The sequence below is a fragment of the Dunckerocampus dactyliophorus genome, chromosome 2, assembly GCF_027744805.1.
Source record: "Dunckerocampus dactyliophorus isolate RoL2022-P2 chromosome 2, RoL_Ddac_1.1, whole genome shotgun sequence".
Classification (NCBI taxonomy): domain Eukaryota; kingdom Metazoa; phylum Chordata; class Actinopteri; order Syngnathiformes; family Syngnathidae; genus Dunckerocampus; species Dunckerocampus dactyliophorus.
In genome coordinates, this window is record NC_072820.1 from 25,003,270 (window position 1) to 25,029,848 (window position 26,579).

General features: G+C 38.8%; 3 protein-coding genes and 1 long non-coding RNA gene across 7 annotated transcripts in view; 3 read left to right on the plus strand and 1 right to left on the minus strand.

The window, feature by feature from the left end:
• Window positions 1-1,971: 1,971 nt before the first annotated feature.
• c2h5orf22 (chromosome 2 C5orf22 homolog) lies at window positions 1,972-14,671 on the plus strand. The gene is made up of 10 exons (XM_054768780.1): window positions 1,972-2,153; window positions 2,535-2,680; window positions 3,623-3,772; window positions 3,870-4,000; window positions 6,672-6,985; window positions 8,696-8,758; window positions 10,643-10,764; window positions 12,607-12,673; window positions 13,261-13,400; window positions 13,518-14,671. The coding sequence occupies exons 1-10, from the start codon at window positions 2,085-2,087 to the stop codon at window positions 13,651-13,653; spliced, it is 1,338 nt and encodes a 445-aa protein (XP_054624755.1). The 5' UTR covers window positions 1,972-2,084; the 3' UTR covers window positions 13,654-14,671.
• LOC129177543 (uncharacterized) lies at window positions 10,241-13,064 on the minus strand. Its single transcript, XR_008569635.1, has 3 exons — window positions 12,923-13,064; window positions 10,523-10,714; window positions 10,241-10,433 (listed from the first exon to the last, which is right to left on the minus strand). It is a non-coding gene; the product is annotated as an uncharacterized LOC129177543 (long non-coding RNA).
• Window positions 14,672-15,374: 703 nt separating the features above from the next.
• Window positions 15,375-22,485, plus strand: si:dkey-29d8.3 (uncharacterized protein LOC556220 homolog). 2 transcript variants are annotated; one of them, XM_054768783.1, is made up of 7 exons: window positions 15,375-15,553; window positions 16,847-16,991; window positions 17,067-17,162; window positions 18,133-18,277; window positions 20,415-20,560; window positions 20,658-20,797; window positions 21,467-22,485. In XM_054768783.1, exons 2-7 carry the CDS (start codon window positions 16,957-16,959, stop codon window positions 21,613-21,615), a joined length of 711 nt encoding a protein of 236 aa, XP_054624758.1. In that variant the 5' UTR covers window positions 15,375-15,553; window positions 16,847-16,956; the 3' UTR covers window positions 21,616-22,485. The 2 variants fall into 2 exon arrangements, with proteins under 2 accessions (XP_054624758.1, XP_054624756.1); XM_054768781.1 differs by having other exon boundaries at window positions 15,402-15,823.
• Window positions 22,486-24,779: 2,294 nt separating this feature from the next.
• agla (amylo-alpha-1, 6-glucosidase, 4-alpha-glucanotransferase a) overlaps window positions 24,780-26,579 on the plus strand; it is a 59,803-nt gene continuing 58,003 nt past the window's right edge. For 2 of the 3 annotated variants that reach the window (XM_054766601.1, XM_054766604.1), the window contains exon 1: window positions 24,780-24,879. The gene's annotated coding sequence lies outside the window, so the exon portion shown is untranslated. Of the gene's footprint in view, window positions 24,894-26,579 lie in introns of all 3 variants that reach the window. The other variant, XM_054766603.1, reaches the window with a different exon arrangement.

The window sequence follows — 26,579 nt, forward strand, 5'->3', positions numbered from 1 at the left end:
GGTTGGATTTTAGACAGCAGGACAAATGATTCCACATATAAATATTTTCTATTTGGTTTTGAAAGTTGACACAGCTGATTACCAGCATCACAGAACGGATTGTGGTTGAACTTTGTGGTACCACGCAATCCATCAATGGATGTGCTAACCACTCTTCCATGTACTGTAGTGTCTATCCAAGTCAAATTTTATTACACCCTTTTGGTGGAGTAATGATCCGGGACCACCAGAAGATGGCGAAAATACGTTAAAATTTGCAAATGTGCAGGGACCCAGAATCTGACAAAGCCTCACCATCTGATAGACAAAACGTTTTGTACCATAGGTGTAAATGAATTTATGAGTAGTAAATTCAGTCATAGTAGTAATTATTTCATTCAACATATATCATTCAACATATTCAACAGTAAGCAATGATCAAGAGTTTGTGTGTGTTTTCCCTGCAGCGTTGATTCCAGTGGATTACAATGAAATGATTGAGGAGCTTTAACAACACATGCATTATTGTGCCTTTGTTCTTTGGTCAGGATTTGCACAGATGGCATGGCCCCCTTTAGTGATGCACAACTTAATCCCTCAAACACATGTTGGCTTTTATCAGAGCAATTTTAAGTGTGTAAATGTGTGCTTGTGTGTACATTTTGGTGGTACTGAACACGGACCTCAAAAACTTGCTGCCATTTCTGCATTTGCCCTTGTAACCTGCCATGAGTTTCACGGATCGACATGAAATCTGGTGAGGACGTCTGGCGTGACAGGATTAACAAAAAAGTACGCGTCGGCCATGTTCAGAAATATACAGGAAGCTGGCTAATTTGTTTAAAACCATTTGGATCTCAGACCAAGACTTGCATTTTGACAAACTCTTCTTACAGACTTTGTATGTGTACAGTTATCCCTCGTTTATTGCGATTAATTGGTTCCAGATCCAACTGTGATAAGTGAATTTCACAATTTTTCATGATCTCCCACCCTGTTCCAGTCTTCAATATACAGTAATTTGCTGTATAGGCTCCAGCACAGCAATCATTCTAGACAAGAGACAAAACGTATTTCAGTAAAAAATATGACACAATAACATTTTAACCCTAACTCTTACCCAAAAAAGAAAGAGGGAGGGAGCCAAAGTCACACAAACAAAGAGAGGACACCACTAGCAGTTGTTATGAACACTTGTCCTTCTGTAATTTCTGGCAACAATGAAATATGTACCTCAGCTGAAATAAATAGCTATTGAGGATTTTTTGGTCTACTTGACTTTGCCAGGCAGGTCCTATTTAAGTGATTTCTTGATTGAGAACAGGTATGGCAGTAATCAGGCTTGGGTGTGGCTAGACAAATTAAATTCACACGTGATAAACCACAGTTTAGATATGTTTTAGCTTTCACTTTTTCACACAGGGCCATGTAGGTTTGTTTTTTTTTTCCTTTAATAATAAAACGTTTCATTTAAAAACTACATTTAGTGTTCAGTTGTGTTGTCATTGACTAATATTTAAATTTGTTTAAATAAATAAAAGTGTGACACCACTGTGTAAGGTCAAGAAAGTCACGTGTTAAAATTAACATCATTAACTGTAATATTCTTCAACTTTAGTGATTACAGACAAAGGCAGTGACAGTAACTACAGTATTACAGTGTAGCAAAGATAATGCAAACAGAAAGAAACTACATTTATTATGAAAGAAACCACATCTCACTGCAAGAAATATTAACAACTAGCAAAGTATAATACATTATACAATATAATACATTCGCTGTGGCCATCCCTGAAGGGAAAAGCCGAAAGGAAAAGAAGAAGAAAGTATAATACATTATAACATCCCTAAAATATACAAGTATTAACGAAGCCATAATTATTTAATTTCTTTAGGTTTGTTTCCGTAAGTGCGCCCGTCCCATACTCCAGTCCAGTTGGTGGCGGTACTGCACGTCAAGATGGTTTACCAACCGTCATTAACAAGCGAAGAAGTTTTACCACTTGAACTATTGTATTATGAAAAAACGCATGAATTAACTCCTACAAGTGTACAGTATAGGCATTTTAATTTCCTTGGGTGCGAATGTAAGGTAGCGTTTTAGAATGACTTCTGTACCGTCAGTGAGGTTCTACAAAGACCTGCCCGTGTGGATTGTGGAGGACCACCACAATGTAAGCCTGTGCTTTCCAATGTGCTTTAGCCGTTTTGAGACATTCGTGCTATGACTGTTGCTGAGTTATTCCACTAAACATTTTATTTGACAAAGTCATTATCCCGCTGAGTATATACACGACCGTGAAACAACGTATGTGCCCATTAATGTCCATGTTCACGTTTAATCGGTTTTCTGCACAATTTAGTGGTAATAAAACACTCACAATAATAAACACACTGTCTTTATGTGCCTACAAATAATAGTGAACTGACGTAAAATATTGTGACATTTATTCTTGGCGCTTAGCATCATTAGGGTCGAAGGTGAGCTGTCGACTATCCCCGCTGATTTAGCAATTCCTTGACATGTAAGGTGCGTGTCTTCTTGTCTCCACTAGGTGGTGTGTCGTATATATCGTGCTATTGCATCAAGACACCTACCCATAAACAACATTAAGCTTGTACATTTGGACTCCCATCCTGATCTGCTCATCCCCGTCAACATGTGTGCTGACACCGTTTTTGACAAGGACAAGTTGTTTAGGTATGCTTTATTTTGTTTACTTAATGTTTAGTTTTATTTTGGCTACTATATCGGATCATACATCTCAGGCCACTGTGCAAAGAATAATAAGTTGTCGTTATGACAATATATGTTGTTATTATTGTTATTGTTATTATTGTTCTTATTATCATTCTGATTACCCGTTACTGGAAAACAATAAAAAAATGAAATAACGGCATTTTTAACACTTACTCCCAACACTGCTGATTACCACCAAGTGAAGGGAATTTCAGCACTTATAAGGGAACTGGTTCTTTTGGCTCAGCTCCCTAAAAAGAGTCAGCTCTTTCGGCTCCCAAACGACTGCTGAGATTTTTGTGTTGCTTCAATTGTTTTTTGTTTTTTGTAGTCAACATGCAACAGATTGCAACAAAATACAAATTATAAAAATTAGACAAAAAAGGCCAATTTGATTGTGTGTATTATTTGTAAATTTCCCACTAATTGCAGCCAAGGCGTCAAGGGTGTCCAGTTTGGGGGCCTTAGGATCTCGTCTCCGCTATTTGCTGTTGTTCATCGTGAGCTTTGGGTTGTGACCGAAAGAACAAGATCGCGGATACAAGCAGCAGAAATAAGACATTTCCCCCGTAGAGTGGCTGGACTCATCCTAGGAGATAGGGTGAGGAGCTCAGAGTAGAACCACTGCTCCCTCACATCGAGAGGAGCCAGCTGAGGTGGCTTGAGCATCTAGTCCGGATGCCTCCTGGGCGCCTTCCTGGTGAGGTATTCCGGGCATGCCCAGTCAGGACACACTGGAGGGATCATGTCTTGTTTCATCACAGCTGGCTGGGGAATGCCTTGGTGTTCTCCCGGTGGAACTGGAAGACGTGGCCGGAGAATGGGAAGTCTGGTCTACTGAGACTGCTTCCCTCGCGACCCGGACGTACATACGTTAATAACTGTATGCATCTTTTTTCCTAGTGAGCTGAGTATAGAAAACTGGATTATGCCCATGGTTTATGCTGGTCATGTGTCCTATGTGGCATGGTTGCATCCTTATTGGGCTCAACAAATCATAGAAGGGGAACACATGATGACTGTAGGCAAAGACCTATCCACCACCACCATCAGGTAGAATGGAAGCTTACTTGAAATGATTTTTCCTTTGCTCATTAAGAAGTATGAGATTGATACATTTGATCATTGTATCACTTTTTTTGTCTGATAGGGTGACAAGTAAAGATCATTACTTTCTCAGTGATGGCTTGTATGTTCCAGAGGATCAACTTGAAAACTCCAAACCCCTCCAGTTAAATGTGATTAAAGTCAATCCTATCTATAGTCAACAGTCTTGTCCAGGTATGTATGTATCCAGGTATGTGGCAGTTAGGAAGTTAAGAGGTGTGAATTGGGGATCACTGAAGTATCTACCAACCATCAGACCTTAGCCAAATGAAGGGTGTCCTTTTTTACGATTGGAATGGGTTGGCGAGGTCACGGCACAATTCCATGCACTCGCAACGTAGGCGAGTCATATTTTAATGATACCTGTTTTAGAATATTTTTAGAGGATCGTGTTCAGTCGGCACACAGAATGACACAGACACATCAAGGTATTTTAGCCTAAACAAGGGCGTATTTATTTAAGCATCAACACACAAGATATATGATTGCAGCGAAAAAGCCTCTTACCTACGCCAACAGGGTGGAGAGCCAACACCCGTGGAAGAGTTCGCATCAATCGGCTGGGCGTTCGATCACAACCCGCAGCAGACTCCATCTAGGTGTTTTCGCTCTCCCCTCTTTATACCAGTCTGTTCGTGCGAGCGTGAGAACGGGGTGGCCGGCCCCGAAACTCAGGCATTCGCACGCAGAGTTACCATTTTTTTAACAAGCACCTGGTAGGCAAGGTCAGCAGACATACAGTGGGAAGTGAATATTCAGAACAACATAAACCCTTTCTCACATTCGTATCAAGCACCTGGTAGGCAAAGTCAGCAGATATACAGTGGGAAGTGAATATTCAGAACAACACAAACCCTTTCTCACATTCGTATCAGTGAATATTCAGAACAACACAAACCCTTTCTCATATTCGTATCAAGACCATAACAAGATACAGTGGGAAGTGAACCCTTTCTCACATTCGTATCAAGCACCTGGTAGGCAAGGTCAGCAGACATCCAGTGGGAAGTGAATATTCAGAACAACACAAACCCTTTCTCACATTCGTATCCTGGGAAATGGATGTTCAGAACAACACAAACCCATCACCCTTTCACAATACCCAAACATTTCATAACAGAAATGGAAAAGGAAGACTCAATAGACTCTAAAATTCAAACCCGCAGCACGCTCGCTGACTGCATTCTTGTACATAATAAAGACATTTAATTAACGTGATCGCTCCTCCAGATATGTCGTAAAATCCATATCGCAATATGTTTGGTGAGCGGGGGGTGGCGTTGATGACTTTCTGTTTATGTTCAATGTACTACATGGGGAGCACTAACTTTCAAATGTGGCCATCCTGCCCTCGTCCTGCTCCGACCTTGCAAACTAAGCCCCTCGCAACACGCTGACATTCATGCACCCTACTGGTTATGTTTGCTGTTAGCTAATATTAGCTAATGTTAATGTTTGCAAAGTTTAGCTACTATCATTGAATGTATAGCCCAGGGGTGTCCAAACCTTTTCCATTGAGGGCCGCATACAGGTCGTGGAAAATGAAAGGATGCAAGGGCCACTTTTATATTTTGTAAAGCAACACATACTGATATGCTAAAAAGTTATATATATTTCAAGAAAAATCTCAGCAGAGTGATACAGGTGTTTCCCATTTCTGCTTTTGCTTTTTTTTCAAAATATTTCAGCTTTCTTCTTAAATAATCTTTGTAAAAATTATTTTTTTAATATTATGACTTTATTTCCTTATTATTTTGACTTTATTTCCATAACATTCAAACTTTTTCCCCAACCAAATTTTTCAAAAATGATTATTTTATTTTATTTTGTTTGTTTCTCATAACATTATGACTTCCAAAAAAATAATGTATATTTTGTAAAAAAATATTTCAACTATGTTACTAAAATAATGTTATTTTTCCTCATAATATTACAACATTATTTTTGTAAAATTATGACTTTTTCTTGTTAGATTACAAATTTTTCTCTTGATATTTTGACTTTATTCTTTCTTTTGTTTTCTTTTTTAATTAAAAAAACAGCCACAGGCCGCAATTGGCCCCCGGGCTGCACTTTGGACACCCCTGGTATAGCTTATCAAAGGGGTCGGCAACCGCTTCAGCCTCCTTGTTGTGGCTCCCTTCGAAATACTCGAGTATTTTTTTAACACCGGCGTGGGGAAAATGCACATTTTTGAAAATAGTTAAAATATCAGATTTTCTGTGAGACCGTGAATGCATCATGGCTGACTTCTGACTGATGATTGGATGAGAGCGAGGAAGGGAAGGGGAGCCGGTGTTTGCCTGCGTTCGTTGAAACATGAGAGAGAGACGTCTATAAGGGATTTTTCATTCTGCACAGACTGATTCCTTTGTCTTCCTTTGCCAACAATGCTGGCTTATCTGTATGCTTGATACAGAATGTGGGAGCACTCAACATTTTCTGAAAAGTAGTAATTTATTTCAAAGTAGAACTACATTTGTAATAGTGGTCATCCCTGCAGTCCAGCACTGCACACGTCGGGACCAAACCTGCAACCACATAAATCCACTGGGGCACTGACTTGCCAGATTTAAGCAGAAAGGACGCAGAGGCCCTTTTGATATTTTGGATTATCTACATAGGCTAATCCAACATAAATATGATAAGAAGTTATATACAGTATATAAAACTGCCTGCATCGCAGCTTAATATTGTTGGTGACAAAGCATATTAGTATTATTATTAGAGTAAAATAGCACCAATATTTCATATATATTTCAGCAATCAGAAAAACATGTTTTTTTTGGTCGCCAGTAGTTGATGAATGTGTTGCCAAATAGCTTTACCTTTTATTTCATTCCAGAAAAGCAAAGCGAGGAGGATGCCGACACATGTCTTGCCAAGAGACCCAGAAGAGAGTGTTCCCAACTTGGGGAGGCAAGTTGCTCAGCAAAAAAAATTGAGGCACTGCAACCAACAGAAGTCATACATGATGCCACACAAGATGAAAAGCGCTGCATTATAAAAAGACAACATGATGGTGAAGAAGAGGAAGGATCCACAAGTTACGTTGTCAAAAGGATGTCAACATTTCTGAGTCAGACGGAACCATACATCCTGGATATTGATTTGGATTTTTTTTCCTGTAAAAATCCATTCAAGGAATTGTATACACAGGTACAGTACTACGTCTTTTGAGAGAAGATGTGTTTTGTTAGAAGCATTTTTGTTACTATGACAAAGAGAATTATTTGAGTATTTGAATTTCTGTATGCATAATAGTGGTGGGAATCTCTGGCCACCTCACGATTCGATGCGATTACGATTCAGAGGCCTGCGATGGGATGATAAAATAGTTATCGATGCGTCTCGATGCGTCTTTTTTGTGCGTTTTTCATGCATAATGTTTTTCTATATATAATTTATTTTTACTCACTGTGTACTACTAAGACAAAGCATATTTGTAATGATCCACAATTAAAATAAACATGAAACAGGTTAATTTACATTTCCATTATCTTTTAATAATTGGAAGGTTACATCTACCAACATATTTCCCATTGGACAGAACCAGCAGGAAAAATAAAGTGCACTAGCAGCAGCATGCATAAACTTGTAACAAACGACAGCATATTCTGAGTAAGCAACATAAAATATCTGCCATTATTCACAAATAAATAATAGACTTCTGAATTCAATCTAAGATCCTGAGAATCTTGAGAATCTCTGACATAATAATATTTTTGCTGTATAGCAGCTTTCATACAAAATATAGATTTCTGTACCAGTGGCTCTCATACAAGAATAATGATTGCAGACATCAGTATATTGTGAGTAACCAAAAAACTAGGCTGCCTATATTCACAATGCAGTGTCAGTGAAATAACGTTGCGATGGGACCTTGTATCTGGGTTCCAAAGTGTGCAACAAAGCACGAAAGTCCTGCTTTGCAATAATCGAATACAGCCACAAATCCTTCACAATAAAAGTGTTTCAAGCAGAAAAACACTTTTCCAAGTTGGGTGGAAAATTAGTTATCACCTACTCGATGGTTCTCTGGTTGGAAGCAACTTCAGCTGGCTGTTTTTCCTCCTGGTTCGGGTGGAAACGTGCTATGTGGTTTCTCAGATATGTCGTGTTTCCAAGATATTTTAAACTTGGATGAAAAAGCTTACATATTGTCTGGCTCTTGTCCAGCTCATTTTTACCTTCAACTACATGAAAGCCAAAGTGCTTCCAGACGGGTTTACTTTCAGCCAGTCTTACACTTAGGTGCACCACCATAAACTGTCCAGGCGGCACTTCCGCTTTCTGTCGTTTTGTTCCGTTTTTTTTGTTGTTGTTGTTCCGTCAGCATCGATTATTGACATTTATGAATTGATTAATAATCATCAGTGTCCTCATCGCGATGTATCTAAGAGTCGATTATTTCCCCCACCCCTAGTAATGACCCAAAATATTGATGAAACATTATCTTACATTATATTACCTTAACACTGCATCTAAGAATTCATTTTTCCCACACCCCTTGTGCATAAGGTAGCATTTTGATTTTAATTAATAAGTATATAGATCAGGGGTCACCTACGCGGTGCTCACGGGCACCGACTGGATGAAGACATTGGAATAGAATAACCTAATAAGCCAGGAAGCACAAAATGGGGGAATTCTGGTTTTATTGCAGCAATGTAGACTATACCACTGCAGGACTCAGAAATGAGTATCAAAAAACACAAACCAAAAACACCAGATAATAAGTATGAGCAGCAGTAGTGTACTGTGTGCAGACGTAAAATGTGAACAGTCACATGGCTTTATGTGACAGAGACATTCAGAGAGCATTTCTTTGTTTCTGACACTCCCAATATATATTTCCTCTCTGCCAAGGAAGAATATGCCATCCTTCAGGAACTCTACAGCTTCAGAGGACCTGGTACCAACGCTAATGAGGTAATACTTGTTTTTTTGTTTTTACTTTAGAAGTCGGTGTCCAACTTTTATAACGTTCTAGCTTTACTGTTCTCTAAAAATAACTCCAAACACCGATGTTATTTTTTCAATCAGCTAAGTCCAAACTTTTTCCAGCAAGGACCACATGCTGAAAAATAAAAGGATGCATCGGCCACTTTGATATTTTGTAAAGCAACACATGTAGACATGCTAAGAAGTTATATATATTTCAAGAAAAACTGCATCTCAGCTTTGTGATATAGTTGAAAAGACCTATTATTAGTATCCACTTCGCTCTTTGCTTTTTTTTCCATTTTTGCTTTTTTTTTCTGGTTTTAAATATATTTCAACTTTCTTTTAAAATAATCTAAAGAAATTTTCTCCTCGTAATATTCTGACTTTATTCCCATAATATTATGACTTTATTTCCATAATATTGTAACTTTTTCCCCAACCAAATTTTTCCAGAAATTACTTAATTTTTTTCTTTAATATTTTAACTCTATGCTACTTAAATGACATATTATTCCTCATAATATTACGAGTTTATTTTTGTAAAAATTTGCCTTTTTTTCATTTCCGCTGTTTTATTTTTTCATTTTTTAAATTTTTTTTCTTGTAAATTTTCTTGTCGGAATCCTGACTTTATCTCCATAATATTTGGACTTTATTCTCGTAGCATTATAACTTTTTCCACAACCTAATTTTCCAAATATTATAACAATATTCATTTTTTTGTTTGCTTTTCACAATATTATGACTTCTTGTTGGGTTGTTATTTGGGGTTTTTTTAGTTTTCTTGTGAAATTATATTTGTAAAATGTGCCCCGGGCTGCACTTCGAACACCCCCAGTTTAAATAGCTAGCAACACAAGTTAGTATACCTCACAGTCACCAGAAATAGGACGTTGTTTGCATAGAAAACACATCTCATTTACAGTAAGTTGGTCATAATGTATAACAGGTAAAAAGTCCTTGAACGCACCATAGTTGGGACATAAAACTGTAACTTATATACAGTATGTCACATAAGTCACATTTCTGAATATTTTAATATATCTTTTCCTGGGACAACACTGGGCATGGGCCAAAACTATCACAGTTCAACAGTTTCACTGTATTGTAATTACAGCTCTAAAATTTGTTGTTTTGAAATACCTTTATTGAAAAGAGAAAAAAGTCAATTCAAAATAGTTATTTTTAAACCATACAACAGAACACAATGAAAGTGGAACATACAGTGGTGTGAAAAAGTGTTTGGCCCTGTCCTGATTTCTTTTTTTTTTTTTTTTGCATGTTTGTCACACTTAAATGATTCAGATCATCAAGCAAATTTAAATATTAGTCAATGACACAACTGAACACAAAATTATTTTTTTAAATTAAACTTTTTATTACTAAGGGATACTAAAATAATCCAAACCTACATACTTTTTAAGGTCATGCCGCAGCATCTCAATAGGTTTAAATTCAAAACTTTGACTAGGCCACTCCAAAGTGTTAATTTTGTTTTTCTTCAGCCATTCAGAGGTGGACTTTGCTGCTGTGGTTTGCTGCAGAACCCCAGTTCGTTTCAGCTTGAGGTCACGAACAGATGGCCGGACATTCTCCTTCAGGATTTTTTGATAGACAGCAGAATTCATGGTTCCATTTATCACAGCAAGTCATCCAGGTCCTGAAGCAGCAAAACAGCCATAGACCATCACACTACCACCATCATATTTTACTGTTGGTATGATGTTCTTTTCCTGAAATGACACATACCTTCCTTTTGTCTCATCAGACCAGAGAGTATTTTCCCAAAGGTCTTGGGGATCATCAGGATGTCAAATGATTACATTGTGATAAAGTGTTGACATGATGATGTTTATGCTGTGTGTCCAGGAGGAGCTTGGTGAGTGTGTGGATCTTCGCATATGTCAATTAGAGGACTTGGAAGCAGCCTTCGCTGATCTCCTAGAAGATGACACAGAAGAGGTTGTTTTACACTGGGTCAGCAAACTTGGGTGAGCAGCAACTTTTTCATTTTGAAGAAGTTTTGGTAATCGACATGTCTCAAACTAGCAAAAAGTAAGGTCAGTCAGCTCGTTTCATTTGTACTGGGCTCATTTTTGGAAACTCATTTTGTTGAACAAGTCTTTAGATGCTTAGACAGTTGTGCTAAAAACACTCATCATTGGTTTGAATGTCATATTCATTTTGGGCTTTTAATGATATATGTGAACTGTGCTTTTTTCAGGATGCAATGATTATACAACAGTGTTTCCAATAGTTTTACAGGTGTGTCCAAACTTTTTCCATTGAGGGCCGCACAGTGTAAAATCAAAAAATGTATGGACCGCTTTGATATTTTACATTTTGTAAACCCATGTAGAAATGCTAAAAGTTACATATATTTAAAGAAAAACAGCCCGCATCTCACAATTGTGATATCGGTGGAAAGCGTATTGTTAGTATCAACATTTTCTATTGAATTGCACTTTTTTTTCCAGTTGTTTTTGTTTTTTTTAAATATTGAAAAATGTATATTTTCCTTTTGTTGTAATGCTATGACTTTATTCCCATAATATTTTGACTTTATTCCCGTAATATTACTTTTTTGCAACCTACCGTAATTCCCGGACTATAGAACACACCGGTATATACTATCGGTCAAAAGTTTTAGAACTCTCAATTGCTCTGGGATAAAAACGTACATTTTAAGTGTTAAGGTGGTCTGTCTGTCTTCCATTGTTAATTTTGCGTTTTTTATGCCATTTTTGTAGCAACAAATGACTTTCTCCAGTACAATGCTGTTCAACTGATGCTCACGAGGGTGTAGTACCACAGTGTGTTCCAAACATTGCTTTTATGCAGACAGAAGAGGTAATAAGTACTCCAGAACTTGGAACACCTGTAGGAATTAGTAGCACAAACTGCCAAGGCTTGATCCACCTCCATTTCTGCAGAACACCTTTAAATTGTTTACCCATTTTGTGGTACCTGAAACAGGCATTTTTGTATAATTCTGAAATATACTTAATTTTTCAGTTTTGGGTAACCTTACCCTTTTTTTAACCTCTGGCACTTCACCACTTACCTTTGTACCATTTCAAGGTATTCACTGGACATGAACGACTTGATTTTCTATAAATAACTGGAAAAATTGGTGTGTTCTAAAACTTTTGACCGGTAGTGTAACTGACGCACCCACTAAATTTAAAGAGAAAAAAAGATTTGCAATACTGTATTATAGGCCGCACCGGTCTATAAGCCGCAGGTGTCTGTGTTGTAACATTAAAAAATTGTACTCACATTCATCAAACACTGCGCAAGTATAGCCAAAAATATGTATATTAAAGCTGTAAAATTAATATTTGTGCTTATTTGTAAAATGTAGGAGTGCCGTACAGGGGGCATACATTGTATAAGGAAGACAGTTCTGGCAGTTCTTGATCTCATTAGATTATTGTTGTGATGTTGTGACCAGTTAATGTATGATTCAAAATGTGTTTTTCTCCCCCCAATTATATTTTACATTCAGTGTAAATGCATATCCAGCACATCAATGCACAAGCAAGGAGACACTATCTTATCTAAGCCTAGCAAGAATCTTCAAGCTGCTAAAAGACCTTAGCTTATTCATTAATTCATTTTCTAGCGTGTCCGTCAGGGTCATAGAGGAGCTGGAACCTTTTCCCTATATCTTTTAAATAGCTTTTTATTTTTTATGCTATTTGTTTTATGTACAATGTGGATCCTCACGTTTGATGTGCATGTACTTTCCTAACATGTAAATTGCACTATGAATATACTTGTATAACAAGAAACGCATGAGTGCAAAAGCTTTCTATTTTGTGTGTCTTCAGAAAGGCTTGTTTTGCCCACCTGGTTTCCAGTTTGAAGTCAAGAATTCCTCACCCAGATTATGAAATGGTAAGAATAGTCAATGTTGGTACTGCTAAAGTTATGTCATGTGACATGTAATAATTATTATCAATTATTTCATGTCATTCAAACTTTGTGCTAACAAGGCCAAGCATGTCTCCCACACCCTAATCTTCTTCATGGGTTCTGGGTAGTCTTAAAGTGAAACGGGCTGCAGGTCAGCAATGTCAGCAGTGCCCTTTGGTGGTAGGGTGCATTGGTGGTGAAGTTGTATGGTGGAGGTGACAGGGTCCTCACTTCCTCTCGCTAGGGGCCGGCCTGGGAGCTTCAGTGGGGCTGACGGACCACCGTGGGTCTCTGGGAATGGGTAGTGTCCTCTGACCCTTGTTTTCCCACGCTCCACTTAGGACCTAGTCCTCTGTCCACAGCAACACCGAACACCGGCGAAAACTCGCATGCATGCCTGGCAATGACACACGAGCATAGAAGAAGAAAATAACATTGACAAACGAAACAGCATTTTGGATTAAAGGTGGAATAGAAATTGGATGACTATACTGCTTCTCCTTGATATTTTACAACTCATTCTCCAATGTTGCCATTTCTCCCGCCACTGTATCTTCTCTCATACTCAGGTACATCAGGCCGGCTTAACCTGTGACTCATCCGAGTTGCCTCATCATATCAGCTCGGATGAGGAGATCGACGGACTCATGTCAGCTGTCCAACTGTTTCTGAAGCACCTGCCCAAACCTACTCTGGTGACTATATCCAGGTAAAGCAGAAGACCTGCTTTCAGAGTCAGGTTTGAGGTCACCATTCAAGTAGAGAACAGTACATCACAGATAAATGACTTCATTTGTTTTCAAATGTTAATATTTGTGTGTTTTAGGTCCAGTCTGGATGAATACTGCCCAGCAGAACAAGTAGATTCGGTCCAAGGCAGAGTACTGGCTGTACTTGAAAAGCAGTATGGATCATTGGACATACAGAAGGACTATGAAAATACCAACACAGAACTCGCTTAAAAGTGTAAATCAGGGTTTTCCAAAGTGTGGCACAATGAGCCTCCCCTCGGGGAGTCTTATACGGCTGAAAAACTGATTTTCTGCAGCATCTTTTGTGGCGTTTCCTTCTCACACCAAGCCTTGTTCAATCTCTCATTGTAGGATGTACAAATCAGTCCACTTTGCCTTTGATAAAATTAAGGTAAGGTAGCATAGAAAGTGTGAAAAATGTTTTTCTCAACATGTTGCTGCTTGCACACTTGATCTAAGGCCCTGTCCACATGGGAACATTCTTGAGATTTTTTTTATTTGGTGGGTTGAAAAAAAGTTGCATCCACACTGCGCAGGATTAGTGTATAGTTGCATCCAGACGGAAACGCATCAAAACTATGCAAAGCACACCTACATGTGGCTCTGTGAACAGGCACGCGATGTAACCACGTGACACTCCAAACCATAGAAGAAGGAATTAATGCACATAAATACGTTGTCTTCGGCTTGCTTGGAATTACTTTTGGGAGTCGTTAAGGAGTATAAGAGAACAAAATATCACCAGAATGTTGACTGAAGTGAGTCATGTCTCGAAATATTCAGCTATTATGTTGGCTTGTCGTCAAAGCTCACTTCTGGTCACGTGACGAGGCAGCGGTGGGTCGGTGACATCATCATTCTTGTATTACCTTGTCTACACAGCAACGCCAAGCCAGCGTTTTCAGATTTTCCCACTCTGGAAGCCGTTTTCCAAAAATACAATTTCGGTTCACCCAGAACGCCGTTCATGTGTGGATGAGAGGCTGAAATGCTAAAATACTTGCCGTTTTGACCTGAAACATTTCCGTGTGGATAGCCCAAAATAGTCTGGCGCTCCCTGCATGTGAATTTGACAATTCAATCCCAGTTTAACAATGAATAAGGTGCAGTGGCTGATCATACATTGTTTATGTTATTCATGTTGGACCTTTAATCATTTCTTCAAAATGTTCTTTTTTCGGGGTGAAATGATTATACAACAAAAAACAAGAATTTGGTGCACAAATTTGATTGTATTTCCTATTTTCTCACATTTACACAGAATCAAAAGGCATACAGACTCCAAATGTCTACTGTACATATATTCAGCTAAATATTTTTGTGGTGGGGAAGGTTCCAGAATGGCTTGACAAGCCCTATTCATTTCTTGTTAGTGATCAACTGGTAATTTCTCTTTGACAAGATAATATAATAATTTTGACAGCACTCATTGGATCGACCAATACTTAGTTTGACAGTATACAAATAGGACAATGTAACAGCAACAAAAAAATACAATTATTCCCTTTTATTACATATAACACGAAAATCATTCATCATATCTTGGCTTTTCGTCCAAAGCTCCTTAGTGTCCAGTGACTTATTAGTTGTTCTTTTTTAGTAAACAATATATAAATATAACTATGTGCACATCAATACAATGTAACAACGTGAACAGCAAAAAAACAAAAGAACTGAGAAATAATACCGCCCATGGCATCGATACTGTCGATAATTGGATCGATCTGCCTCACACAACCGTCATACTTGCATAATGCTCGTTTTGTGCAATATATATTATTATTCCCGAGCTACGTTATATTGTATTTATTTGTTCAGAATTACATTTGCAGATGATATACCAAAACTGGACGTTTTCCATGACCGTCTCCTGTTGTGGGCGGGTCCGTAGGTCACGTAATGGGAAAACGTGCATCTGTTCCAACCCGAAACAGCCAGTAGAGACCGTCGGCTGCGATGGTGTTTATGCAACGTAGAGCCGAATCTCGAGGAGCCGTTCCTTTCAAAGGGCCGTTCGAAAGACTGCCTGGGTTTTTAAGCTTGCTCTAGTTCATTTTTTAGTTTACCGTCGCTGGTGAGTAAGTGAACGAGTTAACGGAGACAAGTACCCGTGAGTATTGACTAAGTTACAAAAAAACTCACGAGAGTTGACAGACTCCTTTAGGACTCGCACATCTGCAGTTCTTATCGTAAAGAAAAAAAACGACTTGTTCACGAACGTCACATTTCAAACATCTGCGGAGGCTCCTGACACAAAGCAACAACAAAAAAGTATTTACAATGAGGGACATTAACATATCCAGAATCGCTGTTATTATCTTGTGTGCGGTGGTTTTTGTGGCAGTTTTGGTGGTTAACGCTTTGGCGGGAGCGGGCAGAGGTGAGTAGAAAAATACACGAATACTTTTCAGTTCTTCAACGTTGTCTGCAGTTGTTGGCTAATCTGAAATCCCACATGCCATTCAACGTTCTGTCTAGAAATATGTTTGTATTTGTCCGTGTTTTCCAGTTGAGTAGGCGCTAGTTTTTCGATCACGATCATTCTGGGCGAAACCGGTGACGTTAGTGTGGAATTCCAACGTTAAAGCGCTCAGAATTTACATCACATGAGCGCAGATTTTTGGTTAAATCGTTACCCCAACAATGACTCCATGGAATCCGTAACCATGACAGAGATACTGGAAAAAAGTTTTCTAACGTTTGATGACAAACTTACAGCCATTTGCTTACAGACGTGTTATGGTTATGCCCAGTCGACTTAATAGTTAGCTACTTTTCTGATACCCTTATTTTGTTTAGTTCAGTTAGACCGATGTCACGCCCAGTGTTTATATTGTAAAGACCGGAAGTGTGTCATTTGTCGTTCAGCTCTTGAGAGCGGTAATGTAACCAAGGGTCTTCAAAAGATGACCGCTGACGTCGTGAAAGCTTAACATGAAGGAAGGACGACAGCTGTGAACTCGGGCGGCACTGTATTGACACGCAACTTCAGCTTACCGTCACACTTTACCGACATCGATCAACCCACGTCCGGTCTTCACAATAAAATCACTGTCTGATTGCTGAACAAAATAAGGGTCTCAGAAACGTAGTTTACAAGAGCAAGCTAGGACGTCGCCTCGGCAACACTCAGGCAACATCAGCATATCATTTAGCCAGTAAAGTCGGGCCTTCAAAATAAAAGAAACACGCCAGTAAAATACCACGGTTGCGCCACAGTAAACAGTGGGTTCTTGAACTGGTATCCTAATTGGTCAAAGCGTTCACCTGCTGTAGCCATGGCACAAATACTTAACATGCCCCAAGCAACGTTGCTGTTTGTCTCTGGTTGTTTATATTTCATGTAACCACTCTGATACATTTACAGTAGAATGTCTCAAAGGTACATTTTTCTACCTTCCAGGTCCCTTCCATTCCTCAACAGGTAATGTGTCAGCCCGTTATGAGACGGACATCACCCCCGCTGGTTGGACCTTCTCCATTTGGGGTGTTATATATACTTGGCTCTCCTTGATGGTCATATATATTACTTTATATGTGTTCAGAGGGTAAGCACAGATCACAGTGTGCTGCAGTGTCTATTGTTATTCATGCTCAGAAACATGTATATGTCTCTTGAACAGATCCTGGGCCCAGTGTCTGTTGCCGTACGCCTTCTATTTCTGCTGGGCTTTCAACATGTTGCTGAATATGATATGGCTGCTGTTGTGGGACAGAGAGTATGACTACTGTTTCTATGTTGTTATAAAATCCATTTAATGTATACAAGTCTTATATATACAAGGTCTTGACCTGTACGCCTCAGATTACCAAAACTGTGTCAGAAGCAATAAGGTCATTGTATTGTCAAGGCATTGAAACGATCACGACTGGATTGTTCAGTTTTGGCCTCTCATCTGAGCAGGCTTCATCAGTGCATGCGCAAAGAGGGAATTTTGCAGAAAATCGATCTATCCTCCAAAGGTAGAGTCAGTCTTTTGTGGTGCAAAACACTCTTCTTTCAAAACATCCATCTTCTCGGTCCAGAATGTGTACATTTTTGTCCTCAAAAGAGTGCTGTTTCTCTTTGAGGTGCAGGTCGACCTGAAGAGTTAGCCCATCTGTGTTGAAACAACACGGACAAGAACACTGAACAGTCCAGTTACAATTGATTTAATGCCCTGAGAACACATAAATATAATATGGCACATTTGGAGCCTTCTGACTAAAGTCAGCAAAGGCGCGATTATCTGATAACTCTAAAGATTATCCTGATATTTTATTCTATGGTGTGAAGTGTCTTCAGAGTATATACCCTGGCTAGAGGGCCTGACCTCTGCTACTCAGGTGTATATCCTGAGACCCAGCCAACGCTTTGAGTCTGTATGCCAGTCTCCAAAGCATCATTGATGGGCTTTACGGACAAGCTCTGAAGTTGGGTTCATCATGATGCCCTCAAACCCTGAACTGCTACCAGCGGTGCTATTATTCGCATCTGCCGTGGTGTATGTCATGGTGTATGCTTGCTGTGTTCTTGACAATAAAAATCACTTGTTCTAAGAGCTGATTGAGTACAAAGGAAAAATCACAGACAAGCATAAATACAGAAATGTTTATACTGTAAAAAGCATAACCAGATTATTTGAGGATCTGTCATAAACGTGGGCTGCTAACTTCATTAACTTCTAATCCGTTTCCCTCCCATTTCAGGTTGATGCTCTCTGCACTGGTTGTATTGATCCTGATAGTGATTTCCAATTGCGGTGCCTTGAGCATCTGTTGCTTTGCCACAGATTATTATGGGCTGTGGCTGAAGACCTATTATCCGAAAGATCTGACCTGCCTCAGAATTCTGGTAGGTAAACTACACTAGTGAAGGTGTTGTCATGGTGATAAGTGAATGATCGTCTTTTATCATCTTTTTGAGGCGGTTATTGTATACAATAGGGGATATAAGTATTTGATCCCTCCTTTTCCCCCTTACAACGATATGAAGAGTCCAGAATGTTTATGGTGGGTTTATTGTGGGTTCCAGACCGAATGTAAAAAAAAAAAATCCAGTAGAATAACAAAAGTTAGAAATTCATTTGTGTTATATTGAGGGAAATAAGTGCAAGCATGCTGGTGTGTTGTGTTGTGTTTTGAAGTACACAAATGAGTCCTGTCCCTCGTTACCCTCGCTCTGGAGGTCCATGCAAGATTTCACCTAGTGGGGTAAGGATTATTGTGAGAAAGGTGAGGGAGCAGCACCACAATGACAGGGGAGGAGCTGGTTGATGATGTCAAGGGAGTTGGGAGCACAGTCAGCAAGAAAAGCATAAGTAAGACAATTTGCTGGAATGGATTGAGGTCCTGCAGTGCCCGCAAGGTCCCACTGCTCAAGAAGACACATGTACAGTCCCGTCTTTGACATGAAAACACCTGAATGACTCACACAAGGCTTGGGGGAATGTGATGTGGCCAGATTAGACCAAAATTGAGCTCCTTGGCATCAACTCGACTGGACATGTTTGGAGGCAGAGAAATGGTGAATATTAGTCCATCAATACCAACATGGAGTTCATTCTGTTACATCAAAGTGTGTTCCCGAAGGTTTTCTTGGGGACTTGTCCCAGCTCCCTTGAGATCATTAACGTGTAATTCTGGGCTGATCCCTTATCTTTCTCAGAAGGTGTGCTCTTGAATGCAGCGAGGGCGATTGACTCACGTAGGGGCTGTTCACACGGAAACATTTTCAGGTCAAAACGGCATAGCAGTTTCAGCCTTTCATTCACACAGAAACAGTGTACTGGGTGACCTGATTTACCTGATTTACTTAGGCACATAGGTGTTGCCACAGATTTGTAGTGTTCTTTGCTTTGCTGGTGCTAGTACAGATGTCGCACCTGACATAGCGCCTGTTGTGTCTTTTGTCAAGTGTCTCCACACCTTAATCTTTCCCTCTGCATGCAAATGAAAATATATACATTTAGTGAATTTTGGTAATTGGCATTGGATGTAGTTGACCATTTTAAAATAAAAACAAGTGGCTGCATTGGGCAGAAAGTGATAATGTATAATGTGAGGTGTTTTTAAACTAATACATTGTGTTTATAAAAGCCTTATTCACAAAAACAGCTTACCCATATCAATTAGTCATATTTACTAGGTATTGAGAGTTACTTGAAAAGGTATTTGCAAACAGCTCATAAACATATGCTGAAGCAAACATTAAAAAGTGAAAAGGAAGTTGACTACAAACAAAATAAGAAATAATCAAAACGTACATCACGTTACTAGACTTAACACAAGGGACTAAACTACATTTTATGTTACAATGTAGCTGCTTTCAAAACATGTAATGTGTCAAATTACAACTAAATACGTTACTTGGAACATTTTCAAAATGATTTTAATGAAGACATTAACTTGTGAATGTATGAGCAGCCTTAAATCCTGCATGGAAATATGAAGTGAATTTTTTTTAACCGGCCCAAAAAAAAAAAATCTCAGGAGCATTCCCGTGTGGACAGGGCCATAATCCTTGCAGTTTCGATAAACTGTCCCAATACTGTAGTGGTCTCTTAAGATTCAAGATTCAAGATTCAAGAGAGTTTTATTGTCATGTGCATAGTACAACAGCAGTTATACCATGCAATGAAACAAGATTCTTGTGGACGAAACAGGGCAAGCTATGTGTTTAGTGGGCACATACACAGGTCTGTGGGGGTCCGAATTCTTGCTGGCTAAGTTCTCATTTTTATTTCATGCTTTTTCTGGATTTTTGTTAATTTTTTTACATTCCGTCTTTTGCGATTAAAATAAACCTACCATAACAATTTTGGAATTTTAATGTTAGTGCAAATTTAGGATTCACTAGCACTATCTAAAAAAGGGGCCTGGTAGAGAGACCTACTTAGCCCAGAGAGACGGGGAGTTTTCCTGTTGTCAGTTGACTATAACTGAAAAACGATTTATTTTCTCATCTGTCTCCATGAATGGAAACATTGAAGGTCCAGAATGGTTTGGCTCTCTACACCACCTGGACATCCATTGCTTCTTTGATCAACTTCACACTGGTCCTTCAGCTGTGGGGCGTGGTCAGGAGCACGGCAGCAACCGTGTGTCTTTGCATTCTCTTTGCTGAGCTGGTGGCATGGTAAGCTGACTGATCAGTCCAAGACTTCGAATTGTGCGTTGATGAATGTTCTTCAAGTAGTAATAGTTATGGGCACCATCTTTGTTGTGTTGTCTAGGTTTATCCTTGAAAACTGGATACTGGATCGCTGGGTGCGCAACATCCTAACAGTGTACCCAGTCATGATTGTGGCTCTGCTTGGAAATGTCTGGAAACATTTTGTCCCAGCTGACCCCACTCCAAATGCAATCTTTATGGGTGAGTTTAATGGCGCTTAGAAGCAAATTCAGTGACTACCGGTCACTGCCTCTACCGGTTGGGTTTGGAGATGCAGAGATAGAGGAGACGGATAGGGTGAGGGACAAGGGTGAGGGACAAGTGACTGGAAGTAGAAAACAATACACAAAATAATTATCAATAGAAATAGTTGTGGTACAATCACACACAATACGTAAAAATACGTAAAATTAGCTTGAATATGCATATTATAGATTACTTTTTGTTTTTTTTTTTCCTTTTTTTTTTTACTAATGATAGGCCATATTCAACCGCAAACCGGCGTGATTTTCTAATTAATGTATTTTTGAAAAACCGTGAGAGTGAAAAGCGTGAAATTTGATGCTAAATGCCGAGGGATTACTGTACTTCTACAATCAGAAAAATATGATTTCACTTTGCAACAATGTAACATGCCGACAAGGGAGTTGGAAGAAGTAAAGACTATCAAAAAGCAATTTTTCCTTTTTTTTCTGTCATCATTGTGAACAGGAAATAGAGAGGCCGACAAGTTAAGACTTTCTGCAACATTTGAATGCTAACCACTTTTGCAAATGAATAATTGATACACGTCCAGGTTCAAGTATTGTATTATTATAGCTGCTATGATTGTTGACTAATATTCTGTGTGTATACTTTTTGCCCTATTAGTTACTCTGCTGGTGTTGGCATGTATCCTGCTGCTGTTCCGAGTGTGTAACGTCATCTGGAGAAATAAATGGCGACCCCTCTTCTCTCCAGGCTCAGCACGCTCGCTGAATTCACCCCTCGATGGAAGCAAGTTTAAGATCTTAACCTAAATAGCAGTGAACTCCTTCAAACCACAGCACATGTTAAGACCTGCCTTTATATGTTATATATTCAAGTACCAATGGTTCTATACAAATACATACAGTGGAACCTTGGTAAGCATTACTAATTCATTCCCAAAGGTCCCATTCTACTGTAACTAAAACATACTCTAACCAAGTCAGTTTTTCCCATAACTAATAATGTAAATGTGTTCCATAAATCTAAATCCATCCATCCAAGCGCGTAATTTGCAAGGGGGATACATGGATCATGACCCTCGCAAAAATCTGATCTAGCGAAATATAACCCCCCGAATATGTCCACATCACTCAGATTTAATAAAAATATTCATTTTCTTGCATTAATATGTTGTTGATTTTCTTTATATCATTTGCCAGCAAAACACTAGCATGTTTAATTATCCGGCAATGTAACAGTAGCGCCCCCCCCCCCCATGTTTGGCATGGATGGAGACCGCAGAACCGCGGAAAAATGAAGTTAGGTGATGATTTGTGACTGGAGTTGGCAAGCTAGTTGTCCGATTGCCAGTGTCCTGTGAGGTGAAGCCAGAGGGTGTCAGCCTGTGTAGTAAGTTGTAGTCTAATATGTTGTAACATACATTAACATGTGGTTTAAATATATGCCTACTGTTGTATTTTCATGCTTTTGTTTGGATTTTGTTCATTTGAACTGGTGATGCCCACTAATACGTGATATCAGTTTGCCATGTTCTGATGTTCAGAATAGAGGTGAAAGCTGCACCCCAGTGTAGTGTGCCAACCTGTATTGTGTGTTGTATTGAGTGCTGTCATGAATTGTGCATATGACATTTGCTGTGTGTTGTTTATTGGTGTCAATACAGTGATGCAATTGATTAATCTAAAGTTCTCGATGTTTTTTTTCATAGGTAGTTGACACAAACAAAATCAATTGAGTGGTAGCTGCCACAATAGGAATGAAATACTGTGTCACTGTGGCATAAATAGTTAAGTACACAGCTGCAACAATGCCAAGTAAATCACAGTAAAAGTATCACAGTGTATTTCTGATACAGGCACGCCAAATTACCCTGACTCCTTTTTTTTTTTTAAGTAAATGATTCAATAAATAAATAAACAGGCAAAGATTTCAACCCGCCCAATGGTAGACCCAAAGTTACGCCCTTGCATACATCCATCCATCCATCCAATAATGTTAACAGAAAAACATGTTTTTTTTTTAAAATAGTTTTACAATTACAGCTTTAAATGCAAAATACAATTCTAAGTGTATAAATACTTGCAACTTTCTTTGGCTCCTTTGTTGTAGCCGTGATAAATAATAAAAGCAGAGACTTGTGGCATAACTGTGTTAGTTATCAAAGAACAAATTAGTTGACCGCTGATGACATCGTAGATGGGCGACAGGGCTGACTTCCACATCCTGTTTCCATGTATCAGCAACACTGAACTCTATACTACTGGAAGGGGCGTCCTTGCTGACCGCATGAAGCCATTGGTCTTGCTTCACCCAAAAAAGCACACACGCATACACATACATGTATCTTCATTCACTACATTTATTATGTTTCGGTATAAAAATTAACACGAATTAACAAAAATTCAATTGAAACAGAGTAAATTTACTAGACCCAAATCTCAAAATTTCCCTCCAGTTTAAGTTTTTTTTCCTACCTCCATGGTGTGAAATTACAATGCATAACAACTCAATTTCAGTGTTCACAAGGTATTTGTTATGATAAGGATCTACGTAGTATGAAAGTTAAATGCAACGGTCTAAGAGACCTGCTAACACAGATTGGAAATGTACAATCGCAGGATAACAGCCTCAAGATAAGATTCTGTGAGGTCCATGATGAAGTCATGAACCTTAAGGAGGAAAATAGAGCACTGCGCAAGGATACCAAGGCACTATGAGATGATATGAAGGTGCTACAAGATGATAATGCTGCCTTGCGCGCCACTCTTGAGGAAAAGAAAGAAGCGATGGAAAATATCATTGAGCAAGTGAAAAATACAATTGATTAGATGGACCAGAATGAACGATGTGATCCTCATGGGGCTCCGAATGACAGTTGGAAGGATTCGATTCAATAACATTTGACATCACTACCACATTGCAAGGGCCTGCTCAACAAGAAGTACTGGAATTAGGGACCCATGTATCTACATCCAGTGACATTCACAGTGCAACACGAAAGACATTACGTCGCTTATCTATGATGTCAAAAATGTTAACACAAAACACGTTTTTATGGTTTTACAATTCTATTTAAGGTTTTTTAGTAAGTTTACGTATTAAAGATGAATTATTACAGATTCACATGATTTCTTATAGAAAAAATTGATTCGGTCAGACCTTCTGGAACGAATTAATGATGCTAACCAGTAACCAAGCCAAAAATGTTTACACAAAACACGTTTTTATAGTTTTACAATTATAGTTGTACCTGCAGAAAACGATTCAAAGAGCATATGAACGCATATAAATAATGAAAGAAAGGGATAGATTAACATTTAAGGTTACTTTTACCTTCATTGAAGACATGATTTGTGACGTGACTGACAGGAAGTTGGCTGATCTCGCTGCCACGCTGTGTCTTTGGGAACAACGCTAGTCACGTTTTGCTTGGAAATCAAATACTATTTTCCCTCAATCAAATACAAATGGATAACTTCTATTTCGTGTTATTTTTCAGCATTTCCCCTCACTGTATATAGGCAGATTTTAACCTGCCCCCCAACGTTTAACCCTATGTTATACCCTCGATAGCCACAGGGGGGTACAGTATACTGAATAATTTGTTCTATGTTGTTTTCAAGCTAATAATACTGTATGTGTATCATCAAGCTCAAGTATACTTATAATAACAGTATTTTGTATGTTATTAGACACTCATACAGTGTGTAAAAATAAAAGCCATGTATCCACCACGCTCAACAGTACAGATTTGTTTGCCACAGTACTGAAACAATACAACAATATATAATATAACAATATCAACATTGTAACAAGATGAAGAAAGAAGAAAACGGAAGAATACTGTTCTAATCACACTGGCATTGATCCGATACTTATACTACCCATGGCATTGATAATATCGGTTTTGAATCGACCCGCCCATCCATGTTGGTGGTGATTGCGATGCCCTTTCGTCTGTTATTACGGTACTGCTTGCTGTGTATGCCACACCTCCTCGCGGATGCCACAGTGCAGCTGAGTGGTTGCACAGCAAGTACTTCTTACCAGGACGGAGAACACCCACAATCCAGGTATTTTCATGCCAGTATGTCAGCGTCATCTGCATTTCACTACGGGGTGAATAAATTTAGTCGGCAAAAGTGGATGGTCATTATAACTGCGTCACTCGTGTTTGGAAGGTATTGGTGTTTGAAATATGCTTTAAATCCGCTTTTCCTGAAATGGTACACACTTGATAGTGAATATATGTGTGCCGAACAGTCGGCCGAATGCCACAGATTGAAATCATGTTTGGTGCCAGTTGTCTTCCCGCGTAATCGTTCGCCAAACGAGAAGTCAAACTGTAATGCCTACTGTTTTGCATGGAGTCCGGCGTTGAGTCTATTAGCCACTACAGCGGTGACGCTAGCTCGATGCTGTCCCACATTTCTAGTTGTGTGCTACGGATATATTATACAGCGTATATATTATTATATATTATATATGCTGTATTAGTGTGAGTGTTGTCGCAGTTCAGGGTTGACAAGGACTATGTATGCCAATAAACTAACAGCGGTAGTGTTATAAATACACGGTGACATTATCGGCAAGATTCCTGACCTTGTGGTCGGAAGGAAAGGTTTCAGTCTCCAGTGACTGAAAGCTTTAGTTGTCATTTCTTTTGCAGAGGCAACAACTTGATCATTTTCATTGAAAATCATAGCTGTGGTGGAATTGTATGAGATATAGTCATACCACATATTGGGTAAGTAATCTTAAATAGTCTCATCATTTTACCAATCCTATTAAAATGACTACTAGTTTGACAATTTCAAATAAAATATTGTTTTGCTACGAATTACCTCCGCCAAGCGCAGCCGGTGTTTATCTGTTTTGTCTGTCTCAAAATGACCTGAAAAGTTCTGAATGGATTTGGATGAAATTTTCAGGAATTGTCGGAAATCGGATATGAAAGAACCGATTACAATTTGGGGATGATCTGGATCACCGTCTGGATACAGGTTTTTTTTTAAAGGATTCTTTAACATTGTGAGATAGGACCATTTTCAGCATTTGTGCATATAAGGCCACAAAAAATGGTCAGAGCACTTGGAATAAATACAGGGCAAGTTTCCAATAGGTTCTTTGAGATATCAAAGACTGATAGAAAAAAAAAGTAGGATTATTATTTTGGTATGAATCACAATATGGGGGAAACTATGGCGCTTGGTGGAGGTCTGCGCTCTCTATCCGAGTGCTTCTCTAGTTTAAATATGTACTGCAAATCAATATTTACACCATTCCTGAAATACAAGTCACAAAGATGAAAACATCTAATTGTGTACTTATGTTAGGGATGTGTTGTATTTGCACTTTGGTGTATTAGCAATGTAAAATACTCAAAAGCACCCGAGGCCTTACTGAGTCTCACAACAAACACAATAAATTATTATTATTATTATTACATACCTGTTTTCACTGGGAAACTACCCTTTTTTGCCCGTCTTTTCTGGCGCCCTCTCGTTTTCATAGTTTCATATGTTTTAGCTTTCATGGGAGTAAAAAAAATAAATCCCACAGCTTCCTGTCCGGCAACATCAGCGTAACACATCCTGTAGCTGATAAAGTTCGTTAAATCAAAGAAGCACACCAGTAAAATTACATGATATTACAGAATTTCTATAATTTTTCCTAATTTTCCCTTACTTTCTGGACAATTTCCCTTATTTTCAACTTTATTCTGGACATCCCGCTGTCTGTAAATGGATATCCCTCAGGTGTGGTGCCCCTG